This window comes from Sinocyclocheilus grahami, unplaced genomic scaffold (genome assembly GCF_001515645.1).
Source record: "Sinocyclocheilus grahami isolate Dianchi unplaced genomic scaffold, SAMN03320097.WGS_v1.1 scaffold563.1, whole genome shotgun sequence".
Taxonomy (NCBI): domain Eukaryota; kingdom Metazoa; phylum Chordata; class Actinopteri; order Cypriniformes; family Cyprinidae; genus Sinocyclocheilus; species Sinocyclocheilus grahami.
The window spans coordinates 1,256,115-1,270,114 of NW_015505742.1; the positions used below are offsets into that span (position 1 = coordinate 1,256,115).

Here is a 14,000-nt window from a genome sequence, read left to right on the forward strand (position 1 = left end):
TCGGGTCAGCAGCAGAGAAATTTTGAATTAATTTGTCCAAAACAAAAGGTCTGTCTAAAGAACATATACAGCATATATATTCAACTCTATCAGAGTGCTATTATAAAATGATGTATCAGATGGCAATACCCTGTAATTTCATATATGCCATGCATGGAACTATATGACTAATATATTTGTGAACCACATCATTTATATGGAATAAAAGTTCAAAGTACATTGAAGTGTAACACAGTATTAGTTTCTAAAACACCATGGTATTACCAGTGTTTTGGGGCATAAAGACACATCACTACAGATGTCAAAAAAATATATAGAATTACAAAATGTCAATAAATACTCACCAAACCCCGTTTTCAGTTTGCTGATGCCTGTCCACTAGAGATCACCACACAACTGGAGCAACATCTCCCCCGAGTGGTGATAATGAAACCTTCAAGAAAACCTAACCGACTCCATCTGTCACTGTTTCAGTCACACTTTATTCACCATTTATAAAAGGAAAGAGATATCCTATAAATGAACAAGCTTGCATAATATTAAGAATTCCTGAACAGAAGTTCATGTGCAAGTTAAAACATCCTTTAGAAACACAACGTCAAAAAGAAGAAGAGCCACCGCTAAATCTGAATATTATATATATATATATATATATATATATACACACACATATATATATATAAAATTGTTTTTTTTCCTGAAATAATCAGAAAATTACTGCTGTTAAAAAATATATATATATATATATATATATATACACACACATATATATATATAAAATTGTTTTTTTCCTGAAATAATCAGAAAATTACTGCTGTTAAAAAATAAAACAAACAAAAAGAAAAAACACATTTAGGTCCTTATTCAGATAAAATTCCAAATACAATATATATATGGAATGCTTCAGTTAATTTAGTCCTGAATTATGAAAGAGCATGTAAGAGCATTTATCTCTTAAAAACATGCCTGGGTCATATGAACACAATGCCAAAGAAGTAATGGTCCAACAAACAGGACTCATTTTATTTATTTTTATGCAAAATATAATTTTTTATTATTTTGCAAATATTTGGGATAAAATATGACCCAGACATTATTTTGAGATTCATCCTTACTAGCCGAGCCTTATCAGACATAATAAACAAATAACCAAATGCAGAAATTATATCTCAATTAAAATGCATACTTAAATACATAAAAAAAAAATTAGCATTCTCCACTTATCAAGATGCTGGAATATATTTCCATTAGAAAATGTTACAGCACTAAGCCAAATCCTAGCCTCACATTCCATGACTAAAAGTGTTCTTCATAAGCAGATTTCTGTTAAAAGTGACTAGGATTCATTTGGTCATGCAATCTAAACATGACAGCCCTCATGAGGCAACCCACTGAATGGCTTTTTTGGATGTGTAAAATGTTTGTATTATAATATTTGTTAGAATTTGTATAATATCTGAACATTATTTAAAATATAATATGATCAACAAAAATAAAAATTTAAATATATATATATATATATATATAATATTCCGCATTTAAGTAAGACATTTTAAATGTGGAAAAACTAGTTTAAAATATTAATATTTTAATATTATTTAAACTATAGTATTAGATTGTATTAAAAAATATATATTATTTTAACTGTACTATTCCACATTTAAGTTACACAATTTATGTGCATTTTATAAATTAATTTAATATTAATTTAATTTTCCCACATTAAAGTTTTACACAAAATTGTGTAATTTACATGCATAATAATTTAAATAATATAATATATTTAAAATATATTTTAATACTATTATATATGTAAAATATAATATTATTTAAAATACAACATTTCACATTTAAGTTAACCAAAAACAAAATATATAATTCAAAATATTGTATTATTAATAAACACTATAATAGTATATATATATATATATATATATATATATATACTATTATAAAACAAAGTAGTTTCGCTTTCACAATGAAACACACAGCGAGCTTGAGTGAGCGGCGGCGGGCGGGCTTGAGAACGGCGTGGTTGGCGCATTGTGTTTAGTTTAGTGTGGTATTTTTTGACAATATTCACTCATCATGACAGTAATATAGGGCATTCTAAGTCAATATACTGCAGTGTTTCCTCTCTCAATCAGTAGAAAAGATGGTTAACACCCGGTCATGCAAGAAAAAAAAATACCGTCACATACCGGTATAATTATGAAAAATACCGTGATATCAATTTTTGGTCATACCGCCCAGCACTATTTAAAAGCGTTTCTCCATCTCTCTTCTTTTATTGGTCTTTAGCTAAATAAATAGAATTAATTATTATTGTATCATAGTAATGTTCTTCCACCTGTTAACAATTATGTGAGGTTTACAGTTTAATTCAGTAAGGCATGTTTTAAGTAGGAAATTAAATAATATAGGCCTAATTGTTATAAGCATGAAAGCTTATGCTTTAACCATTAAAATATTACATTTTTATTGATTGTATCAACTGCAAATCAATTTAAATATCTGCTGAATACATTTTAGGTTATTGTGGAATATTGCATTATTTAACTGTATGGCACTTTGGAAATCTTCAGTGCCATTCTGGTTATAAAAACTTGATCTTGATTTCTGTAAAGCGACATGAAAAAGACACTCTTATTAAAAAATAAATTAAATTACTATTTATTATTAAATGCAAGCCAATTTAAACCAACAAGTCAAGCTGACTGAATACTGCCTGTGCACATAAGCCAGTCGGTGTCCAACCTTCCACTAAAATAAATTATTCACTGTGTAGAAGGGAGCTTCCTGATTGGCTCCGAAATGTTACAGATGCCACTTGATAAGAGTTGCTCGAGAGTGAGACGTGTTTACCGTGAACTCGTTACGGTAACGGCGAATTCGTGTCCGCAGTAAGCGTGGCGTCTCCGAGAACTGCTGGTTTGTGTTTCACCGAGCGAGACCCGCAACATTCAGATGTAGACTATCCACCTTTTTCTTGTCGTAAAAATGGGCGCGGCCATTTGTAAATTCTATGGGTCTGGCTTCCGGTCTCATCTGCGTCCACTCCGTCCAGCTATTTTTAGCTGAACAAAACAGTTCGTTTTGCTGCTTGATATTGAAAGTTGTTGTGTCTTATCATATTATTTTAATGTATTATCTTAATTATGAACACACTGGTTTGTAGTGCAAACAGTTTTACCGTTTACTGCACGTTCTTATTCTCCTCGTTATTTACCTACAGCGGCTAATGAACCGGAAGTCTCACCCATAGGCTTACTTCCGCTTTGAAGAAAAAGGTGGATAGGTTCTTTATTTGTTGTTGTAATCGAGCCATTTAATATGGGTCTAAGAGAAGGATTAAAGTCAGACTCGGTTTACCTAATGAGACGCTCTCCCTGTCCTCCGCTGATTTCTCCGGTTTCTTCCGTGTACAAAGAGAACATCACCGTGACGCATACTTACGACTGCCGATTTAACCCATACACTGCTGGAACACCCCCGGGTTGGAAAAGGGCGTATTGCTTTTCATAGTGTTATTGCAATAAATCTAGGTTAAATAAATACAAAATAAAAAATCTGTATTGTGGTCTATAATCAAATTAATTATAATTAAGCAGATAAAAGTAAAGTGAGTAATTTATATAATTGTTAATATTATCAAAACATCAAATTATTAAATAATTGCAATGCTATATTTTAATATTATGTAATTATTTGTAATGCACACATTAAATATGCAAGTATAAATTGAACATTTGTGTATAGGAGGACTATAAAAAATGGCTAACGAGTGTAAAACATTTGTGTAAATGTTTCTCATTTAATTTATTGTGGTTTATATTGTCATATTAAGGCTTTTACATTTACATTTAGTCATTTTGCAGACGCTTTTATCCAAAGCGACTTACAAGATTTTTTTTGAAGAGGCAAACAGATACAGGAAGCGCTTGTAATACCAAGTTTCTAGACATTGTTCAAATAAGTACAAAGCTAGAAAGAGAAGGAATAAATAAATAATAATATTTTTTTTTTTTTTTATGATGATGAAGTCAAGTAGCTTCGAATGAGATGAGTTTTGAGCTGTCGCTTGAAAATTGTCAGGGACAATTTTCTTTTCTTCTACTTTTCTAGTAGAAAAAAAACGTTTGCATGGTTTACTATAATATTTAGTATTAATATTTAGGCCTAATAACGGCATTATACATAATTATATAATATTAAAAAGCCATCATTTGTTTATACGCTAATATTAAAAATTATATTAATTTAACTAATTGAACAATTATCCAATTAAAATGGTGTGTATACTATTTTGAACTGTCACTGTTAACTAAAACTAAAAAGAAACCATTCTTAGTCATTTAAATAAAGCTGGAAACTAGAATATAGATATCAGATGAAAAATGTAGAACTCTAAACAATTGGAAATGTTTCCTTGGCAGCTAACTGAAATAAAAATAAATGAAAGATAAATAGAAATATTAAAAAACCTAGATAGAAATAACTAAAACTTAAAGTAACATTAAAATGAAAATAAAAGCTCATTCAAAATAAAACAAATATTATAATCGCATATGAATAATACTAAAATAACACTGATCCTGACCTGTATCCCCCTAATTATTAAAAAAAATGTTGTGTTATAATAAATAAGAGTATGATAATAATTGATCATTAAAAATAATCATTTAAAACTATTTACATTTAAACTATTTTTATACAAATTACAAAAATATACATATATACAATATCACTGACCGTTATGAGAATAAATAAATTACATCCGTTTCCAAAATTACTCAAACTTAAGCTAAAATTAAAATAATAAAAGCAAAAAAACATAATAATAAAAGCAAAAAAAGAGTACAGTTCAAAATAGTATACACACCATTTTAATTGGATAATTGTTCAATTAATATAATTGTTAATATTAGCGTATAAACAAATTATGGCTTTTTAATATTATATAATTATGTATAATGCAGTTATTAGGCCTAAATATTAACATGATAATTAATATTAAATATAAATATCTCCATCATTAATATGATTAATTGTAATAATAATAATGTTTTTATAACCAGGGTTTTTAAACAAAGGGTCTATGCACAGATACATTTGAGAAAATGCCTATATGTGACAAAATCACCAAATTATGAAAAGAACCACAACAACAACACAATTAAAAGATTTATTTTATTAGGCTTTTATTTGGTAGAAAAAAACAACACTTTCCCTTTAGAACTCTTCCCCTTCCTCGTCATCTTCAAATGAATCGATGCCCACTTCTTCATAATCCTTCTCCAGAGCCGCCATGTCTTCCCTGGCCTCAGAGAACTCTCCCTCTTCCATGCCTTCACCTACATACCAGTGCACGAAGGCCCTCTTGGCATACATCAGGTCAAACTTGTGGTCCAGACGAGCCCAGGCCTCAGCGATGGCTGTGGTGTTGCTGAGCATGCACACGGCTCGCTGCACCTTGGCCAAGTCTCCTCCAGGAACCACCGTTGGGGGCTGATAGTTGATGCCCACCTTGAAGCCAGTGGGACACCAGTCCACAAACTGGATGCTTCTCTTGGTCTTGATAGCTGCGATGGCGACGTTGACGTCTTTTGGCACCACGTCACCCCTGTACAGCAAACAGCAGGCCATGTACTTTCCATGCCGAGGATCGCACTTCACCATCTGGTTGCTGGGCTCGAAACACGAGTTGGTGATCTCAGCCACCGAGAGCTGCTCATGGTACGCCTTCTCAGCGGAGATGACCGGAGCGTATGTGGCCAGGGGGAAGTGGATACGAGGGTAGGGCACCAAGTTGGTCTGGAACTCTGTTAGGTCGACGTTCAAGGCGCCGTCGAAACGCAGAGAGGCGGTGATGGAGGAAACGATCTGGCTGATGAGCCGGTTGAGGTTGGTGTAGGACGGACGCTCGATGTCCAGGTTCCTCCTGCAGATGTCGTAGATGGCCTCGTTGTCCACCATGAAGGCACAGTCGGAATGCTCCAGGGTGGTGTGAGTGGTCAGGATGGAGTTGTACGGCTCCACCACAGCCGTAGACACCTGTGGAGCTGGATAAATGGCAAACTCCAGCTTGGACTTCTTTCCGAAGTCAACAGAGAGACGCTCCATCAGAAGGGAGGTGAAGCCTGAGCCTGTGCCTCCACCAAAACTGTGGAAGACCAGGAAACCTTGCAGCCCTGTGCATTGGTCAGCCTGTGTGGAAGAAGGGAGAACATTTGCGTTTTAGATTCTGTTATTTTGAGCTCTTTTGTAAGTAAATGTAAGACTAATTACCAGTTTGCGTATGCGGTCCAGTACGGAGTCAATGATCTCCTTGCCAATGGTGTAGTGCCCACGGGCGTAGTTATTCGCTGCATCCTCTTTACCTGAGATGAGCTGCTCGGGATGAAACAGCTGGCGATAGCTGCCTGTGCGGACCTCGTCTGAAAGAATAACAGGATAATACAACATAAAACCAAATGCTGACCGCTGCTGTCACTGTTAACTAAAACTAAAAAGAAACCATTCTTAGTCATTTAAATAAAGCTGGAAACTAGAATATAGATATCAGATGAAAAATGCAGAAAAAAATAGAACTCTAAACAATTGGAAATGTTTCCTTGACAGCTAACTGAAATAAAAATAAATGAAAGACAAATAGAAATATTTAAAAACGTAGATAGAAATAACTAAAACTTAAACTAACATTAAAATGAAAATAAAAGCTAATTCAAAATAATTTTATATACTAAAGAATAATACTAAAATAACACTGATCCTGACCTGTATCCCCCGAATTATTAAAAAATGTTGTGCTATAATAAATAAGAGTATGATAATAATTTATCATTAAAAATAATCATTTAAAACTATTTACATTTAAACTATTTTTATACAAATTACAAAATTATACATATATACAATATCACTGACTGTTATGAGAATAAATAAATTACATCCGTTTCCAAAATTACTCAAACTTAAGCTAAAATAAAAATAAAAAATAATAATAAAAGCTAATTCAAAATATTAAATTAACACTGATCTGACTTAATTCTCAGTAATATAAAGCAGATTTTCTAAGGTAATGTGATTTATACTAATACTGCTACTAATAAACTATTTGATTTAATAATTATTATAATAAAATAATAATTGTAATAATTAAGTTATTATGTAAAATAATTTAAAACAATTTAAATTCAATTTAGATTCCTATGACTAATTGGGACCTGTCACAGTATTTTGTTACCCTTTTGCTGGTTTAATTGTTTCTAATTGTCCTCTTTTGTAAGTCGATTTGGATAAAACAACTTGTAACTTTGTACATGTAACTTATATTATGAAGAATAAACTGTTGAAACTTTGTCCATCCTGTTTATTAAATGTTGTGAGAGCATTATTACAGTGTGCCATCCCTTTTCTTTCTATTATAAATGCAAATATGGCTGCAATGATTTTACTCATTTACATTCCCCATATGACAAATACAAATGAAACACCATTATGATATTTACCAATGACGGTTGGCTCAAGGTCTACAAAGATGGCACGGGGTACATATTTGCCAGCTCCAGTCTCACTGAAGAAGGTGGTGAAGGAGTCATCATGGCCACCCACTGGTTTGTGGCTGGGCATCTGTCCGTCGGGCTGGATACCGTGTTCCAGACAGTACAGCTCCCAGCAGGTGTTCCCCATCTGGACGCCAGCCTGGCCAACGTGGACAGAGATACACTCACGCTGTGGAGAGGAAACAGATTATTAGCAACTGTGTTACATATTAGGTGACGGTCATTTCCACAGTGTTCCTCCTACAATTACCCAGCTAACAAAAAATATATTCTAAGAATCTTCTGCTAATATTCCCATTAAGTTATGAAAACGGAATATTCTCTGAACATTCAAAATGTACAGTTTTTTCAATGTTTAAAAAAAAAAAAGTTCTTGGTTGTGCAAATGTTAACGGAACATCCTATTTTATCATTATGGAATGTTCATTTGGAACATTCTGAAACAAATGGCAACATTTAAAAAAAAATGTTAGATGAACGTCTAACTAAAACATAAAAAAAACGTTCTACGAATGATATATAAATATTGATTTTGTGCTAACATTTTGCGAACAGAACTAAGATGCTATTGACAGTACAGAAGAATGTTTATTCATAACTTTAACAGAACCTTGCCAGAATATTTTGAACATTCCCTGTTACCTTTATAGAATATTTAGCGGTTCAAGTCAATATTAAATCAAAATCAACCCTATATTTACTTTCTTAACCCCTTAACTGTCACCCCCCATTTTTTTAAATAGGTATGAAAGTGCACTATCCAAACTTAAATTGTTGTAATTTATTAACACTTTGGAATACAGACCTAAGGTTGGTCTCTTTTTAAAGAAGAAAGTCAGCAGATTATTGCAAAAGTGGATTTTGTTTTAAAGTTATAGAAGTTTAAATGTACTGTAAATAAAATGCATTGCAAATTGGTCCAAATTTTCCAATTGGAAATTGGAAATGCAAATTGGTCTTAATTTTATTATATTTTATTTATTATAAATATTTTACATAACAGGTTTTACTCTAAAATTGGTTTACAATTAAAGCCTTATGTCTAAATAAGTTACATTCCAAATTTGAAGTTAATATGAAAAAAATTGAGGTTCCTGTGACATTTTATTTAGGGCGTTATACCACAAACAGCCACCGGGTGCCTTTCAAACTCCATTAAAACATTTTTAATGCATTTTTCTGTCACAAATATCTAGATTTATCTGTCAATATTACTTCTATCTCAAAATATCCACCAAATATGGCATCCTGCGACTCAGACCATTCCAATTATATGTTTTTTGTCAAGATTATAAAAAGGTTTGATTCTAAGAGACCATAATGCATTTTGTAATATGACACCGCCCACTAAGGGGGAGGAGACCACCAAATTATTTTAAAGTACCATTTCTATGGTAACGCAATGTCCGATTTCAAAATGGTTTTCACAGGATGAATCTTGGGCTTCTAAGCTTTCAAATGATATATACTTTATGATGATTACTAAAAGATTTGATAGAGAAAAAGGACAACAACAAAAAAAGAGCGCCAAGCGTCCCACAGGTGGGACGGTGACAGTTATTCAACTTCCTGTATTTTCTGTTCCGTATCTAAAGATGCAAAAATGTCAAAAACAAACAAACAAGCAATCAAACAAATAACTAAATATTTTAAATAATAATAACAACAACAACAACAGGATTTTAACTGCATATAACAATATACCAAATTTTCAAACTTTCGTTTTCCCCAGCAGGGGGCAGAAGCAAACAAAAACAATTGTTCTTTTCTATATTAGGCAGCGGTTGGTCCATTACCGGACGCCAGTCACAGATGACTGCAGCTGACAGAGGACAGAGAAAAGGTGTTGGCTGAATCTCTCAAAGCCCACAAACATGTTTGTCGTCAGGGTTTGTGATTATCTAGAGGACAACCCTGAGATAACAAAGTCCAAGCCAGGCTTGAATTCATATTATAGCATGTTAAACACCTCTGTTTGTTTGGAAAGGGAGTTTCCTGAAAGACTCGTCCTGGGAAGCGTTTATGATGTGACAGTTGCCACATATGGCAGACAGACCTACTAACTCTCAAAGCCATTATTTTCTTTTCACACATAAACAAGAAATCTTCCACAAACACTATTTTCCGTGCTCGTCACACACTCCCTTGCAAGTCTGAAGAGGCATGAAAAGGCTTGAGGTGTCAACAACAGCCCCAACAGGTTTATATCAGAGGAGAGAGCGAGCTACACCCTAATGAAGAATTTATAGCATGTGTACTAAATGGGGGTTAAAAGACTGTTGAAAAAGAATGGAGGGAAAAATGAACTTATGAACTTAAAAACAATAACACATTTTCATTCAAAATAAATCTGTGTATATAAACTACAATTCAAAATTACAGTGTTGAAACCCACTTTGATTCAGTAAGGATGCACTAAATTAACCAAAAGTGACAAGACAAAAAGATTTATATTTCTACGTATCACGGTTTCCACACAAATATGATGCAGCACTACTGTTTTTCACACTGATAATAATAAGAAATGTTTCTTGAGCATCAAATCAGCATCATATTAGAATGATTTCTGAAGGATCGTGTGACACTGATGTCTGGGAATTTACCTTTGCATCACAAAAAATACATTTTAAAATATATTTACTGTTATTGTAATAATATATAATAAAATGACTAATTTTTATGTATTTTTGATCAGATAAATGCAGCCTTGGTTAGTACAAGAGACTCAAAAACATAAAATCCAACCCCAGACTTTTAAATGAAAGTGTAAAATGAAATAATAAAATAAAATACACTTACAGAATACCAATCTCCAAAACATGATATGATTAACACTGTAAAATCTCCAAAAACATATAATGTACAGTCAAGAAGTTATATAGAGTGGCCTTTTATTGTGGCCAGCCTAAGGCACACCTGTGCAATAATCATGCTGTCTAATCAGCATCTTGATATGCTACACCTGTGAGGTGGATGGATTATCTCGGCAAAGGAGAAGTGCTCACTAACATAGATTTAGACAGATTTGTGAACAATATTTGAGAGAAATAGGCCTTTTGTGTACATAGAAAAAGTCTTAGATCTTTGAGTTCAGCTCATGAAAAATGGGGGCAAAAACAAAAGTGTTACGTTTATAATTTTGTTCAGTGTATATATATATATATATATAGGACCCTGATGCAAAGTGATTATATAGCCATAATACACATCAAATAATAAATAAATGGATTAATGGATTTCAGTTAAAATGATTTTATTATGCGAGGGAAAAAAAAGAGAGTGAGGAGTGATACAAGAAGCACTGGTTGTCATTGAAAAGATTTGATGGCATAATATTGTGATTGGCCAATAAGAATAAAGTAGTAGAATTCCAGAATCAAATATTCCTTGACATATTCTGTATACAGTACTGTATGTGAAGGTATGATTCTGTGTCTCTACTCATGGGTTTGATTCCCAGGACATAGACTGATAAAATGCAAATGACGTTGGATAAAAGTATCTGCCAAATGCAAAAATGTACTGCCATTATGTTATCAAAGCAGTGAGGACACCAATGCAAAAGAAGAGTCACATGGTTGCAATAAAAGTGCTCTGTAATGATTCGGCCCCTAAATCTGTGTCTGCGCTCCAGAGAAGTGGCCTACATCAGCCTGAGAAGAAATATCCAGACTCTGCTTCTCCTCTGTGGGCATGACTCTTCCTCTGAATTCATTCTCCTGGGGTTGAGCCCTATTTTTACTCTCCGTCCCTCTCTGTCTATTGGTGAGTCAGTGGGGAGGGGGATGGTGCATTACACAGGCACATGGGACTGCCTAGTTTGGGCATGGCAGCCAGGTTAGAAGTTATTTATGGGTTGTGTTACAAGTCATGTTTCCCCACTAGCTCTTCTTCCACCACCAAACCCTTCAACAACAACTCATGAGGCATGAGCCCTTTTTGCTCATCTTTTGACCCCACAGTGAGTTGATATCTTGTCCTCCAGCATTTCTTTTTACTTTGCAGATTCTGCTGTCTCATACATTTCTTATTCTCTCTCTCTCTCTCTCTCTCTCTATATATATATACAGTATATATCTATATACTGTATATATATATATGGAAAGTGAAATGTATGGTCACAGACTTTTTAAAACCTCTTTAAGACTTAAATATGCTATAAATGTGTTTGGGAAACCTGTTTGGAGACAATCATTATTTTTGCAATTCCATTAGGTTGTGCTAGTGGCATAGACTTACACATGAAACAGTATTTACAATCCATTTTACTCTTATAATGCAACATATTTTGATAGCGTAAACATTGAAAGTGGGATTTTATTCTTTGGGAACTGCTTGGATTGATCAGAACAGAGCCAGATCTGAAAAGGAGTTTACTAAAACAACGCCCAAATAGCTGCTTGCCTATTTGTTAACACAATAACCGACTTGTCCAAGGTATTGTCAGTGAAAAAAAGAAAATCATTTTAAAGGGTGGAGCAAGCTATTTCATGTTGATGAATGATTACAAATGATTATTATTTCTGTAGAATTATAACAACAAAATGAACCCTATATTTAGTTTAAGCATTTAGCCTACATTCTTATCACATCTTGTCAATTTATGTTGACTTACAAAATGGGAATAATTATCTTAAAATGCACAAATTCACTAATTTATATAAGTGAATTTGACATTTGTTTCCACCTTCAACCGTATTCTGTAATTTGATTGAAAAAAAAAAGCAAATAAGTGACTTATGGCAACAAAGTGTACGGTGAGATATGACACAGACTAAAGTTTGTTAATAGTTAACTTTACTGTGGCATTACCTCATGAGTTGTAAAGAAGAAAACAGAAATGCTTTTCATGAGATATTAAAAAATAAAATAGACATGTCACATCGCAAACATCATGTTTCAGACAGCCAGCTTGCAAGATATTAAGGTTGATGACAATTAATAACGTCTCTTGTGAAATGTTTCTAAAGGTCGTGGTGGCATCCAAAGCACCCAAAAGACAAACACAAAGGCCTCAGGGGTGTGATTTGGGACCTTTAGAATGTGAGAACCATTTGTCCTTGGAATTTAGCACAAAACAAACTCCTACACATGTGGTTCTAATATATTTTCCATGCAGAAACAGGCATTGAGACCTACAATACTGTTTTAGTGGGGGCGAGTTGGCAATGAATCCATTTTAAAATGCAGGTTTGTTTTAAATGACACAATATTTCACACATTTAATTTAACCCAGCCTACTGAGTGCTGACATCTTAATATCAAGAACAACAATTCTAGCTCATTACTGCTCAATTTTACTCTTTGAGTAAGATGCACCTTTCTCTTATTATTATTTCACATATTTTCAACCAGCATGAACAGCTCAGTGACTTCATCTGGATCGTGGGACACACACAGACATGCTGAGAGCCACATCAGCGTTCAGTAAAATCACAAACACACCCATAACCGCACTACTTAAGACATAAAGCTCTCAGTAGTTTCCATACTGTAAATATGAAGTGGTGGTAAAGTATGGTCACACAGCTAGCTATAAAAATAATATGGCATATAAAACAGTCAAATTAAACATTAAGCATCCAATTCAGTAGCCACTTTTAAAGAGACAGACTAAATTCAGTTATATGAAGAGACTGGGGCTAGTAGTCAAAATAGTTATCTCAAGATTTTGAGTCAAAGGTCCAGTTGTATAAATGCTTATTTCCTCTAGGAGTGGTTTTATACTGTATGTTGTATAACTATTTGACCATAATTATTTCAAAGGTTACACACATTATTTTGCTGCTACTGTATGTACTTATATTTTATGAGTCATCAAGTGCATTCAAATTCTGTTCCATTTCCAGTTATTTTTGTTAATATATTATTAAAGTTCATTACACGCAATGAAGTAGATCAAACACGTGCATATATTCTTAGCTCGGTGTGACCCAATATATGCGTGATGTGATTGCTCAATATGTTTACTTACAGCACAGTAGAATTAACTATTGACAAATAATATTCTACTCACCATTTTGCTTTAGAATTGGGATTTTTGCCAGGAAAATAGTCTGAAGATCACTTGCACTCTCACTGCGTACCTGCAAGGGGGTATGAGTGAGACAGTCTCACCGTCTCACTGACAGGAGTTTGATTTTATACCTACAGCAGCACAGAGGAGGGGCAACCTGACACTCCTGCAAAACTCCCTGTGCTTATGTAGGCCAATATATTTAGACACAAAATAAAGCAAGACCATGCAAAACAACAACACTTCATAAAAATGTTCAGGAAAAATAATTTAGGTCAATATATATTATTTCTATTACTCTTTATTACTTCATTATATTAAATATTTTGCCAGATAGTTATTGTATTACGTATTATAACTGAACAACATTCAATTACATTATTATTATTTTAAATATATATAGCTTAAAACAATATATA

At 33.2% G+C, this 14,000-nt stretch overlaps 1 protein-coding gene across 1 annotated transcript; it reads right to left on the reverse strand.

Moving 5' to 3' along the window:
* Nucleotides 1-5,176: 5,176 nt before the first annotated feature.
* Nucleotides 5,177-13,690, reverse strand: LOC107556293 (tubulin alpha chain-like). The gene is made up of 4 exons (XM_016239365.1): nt 13,582-13,690; nt 7,512-7,734; nt 6,289-6,437; nt 5,177-6,207 (listed from the first exon to the last, which is right to left on the reverse strand). Exons 1-4 carry the CDS (start codon nt 13,582-13,584, stop codon nt 5,233-5,235), a joined length of 1,350 nt encoding a protein of 449 aa, XP_016094851.1. The 5' UTR covers nt 13,585-13,690; the 3' UTR covers nt 5,177-5,232.
* Nucleotides 13,691-14,000: the final 310 nt, after the last annotated feature.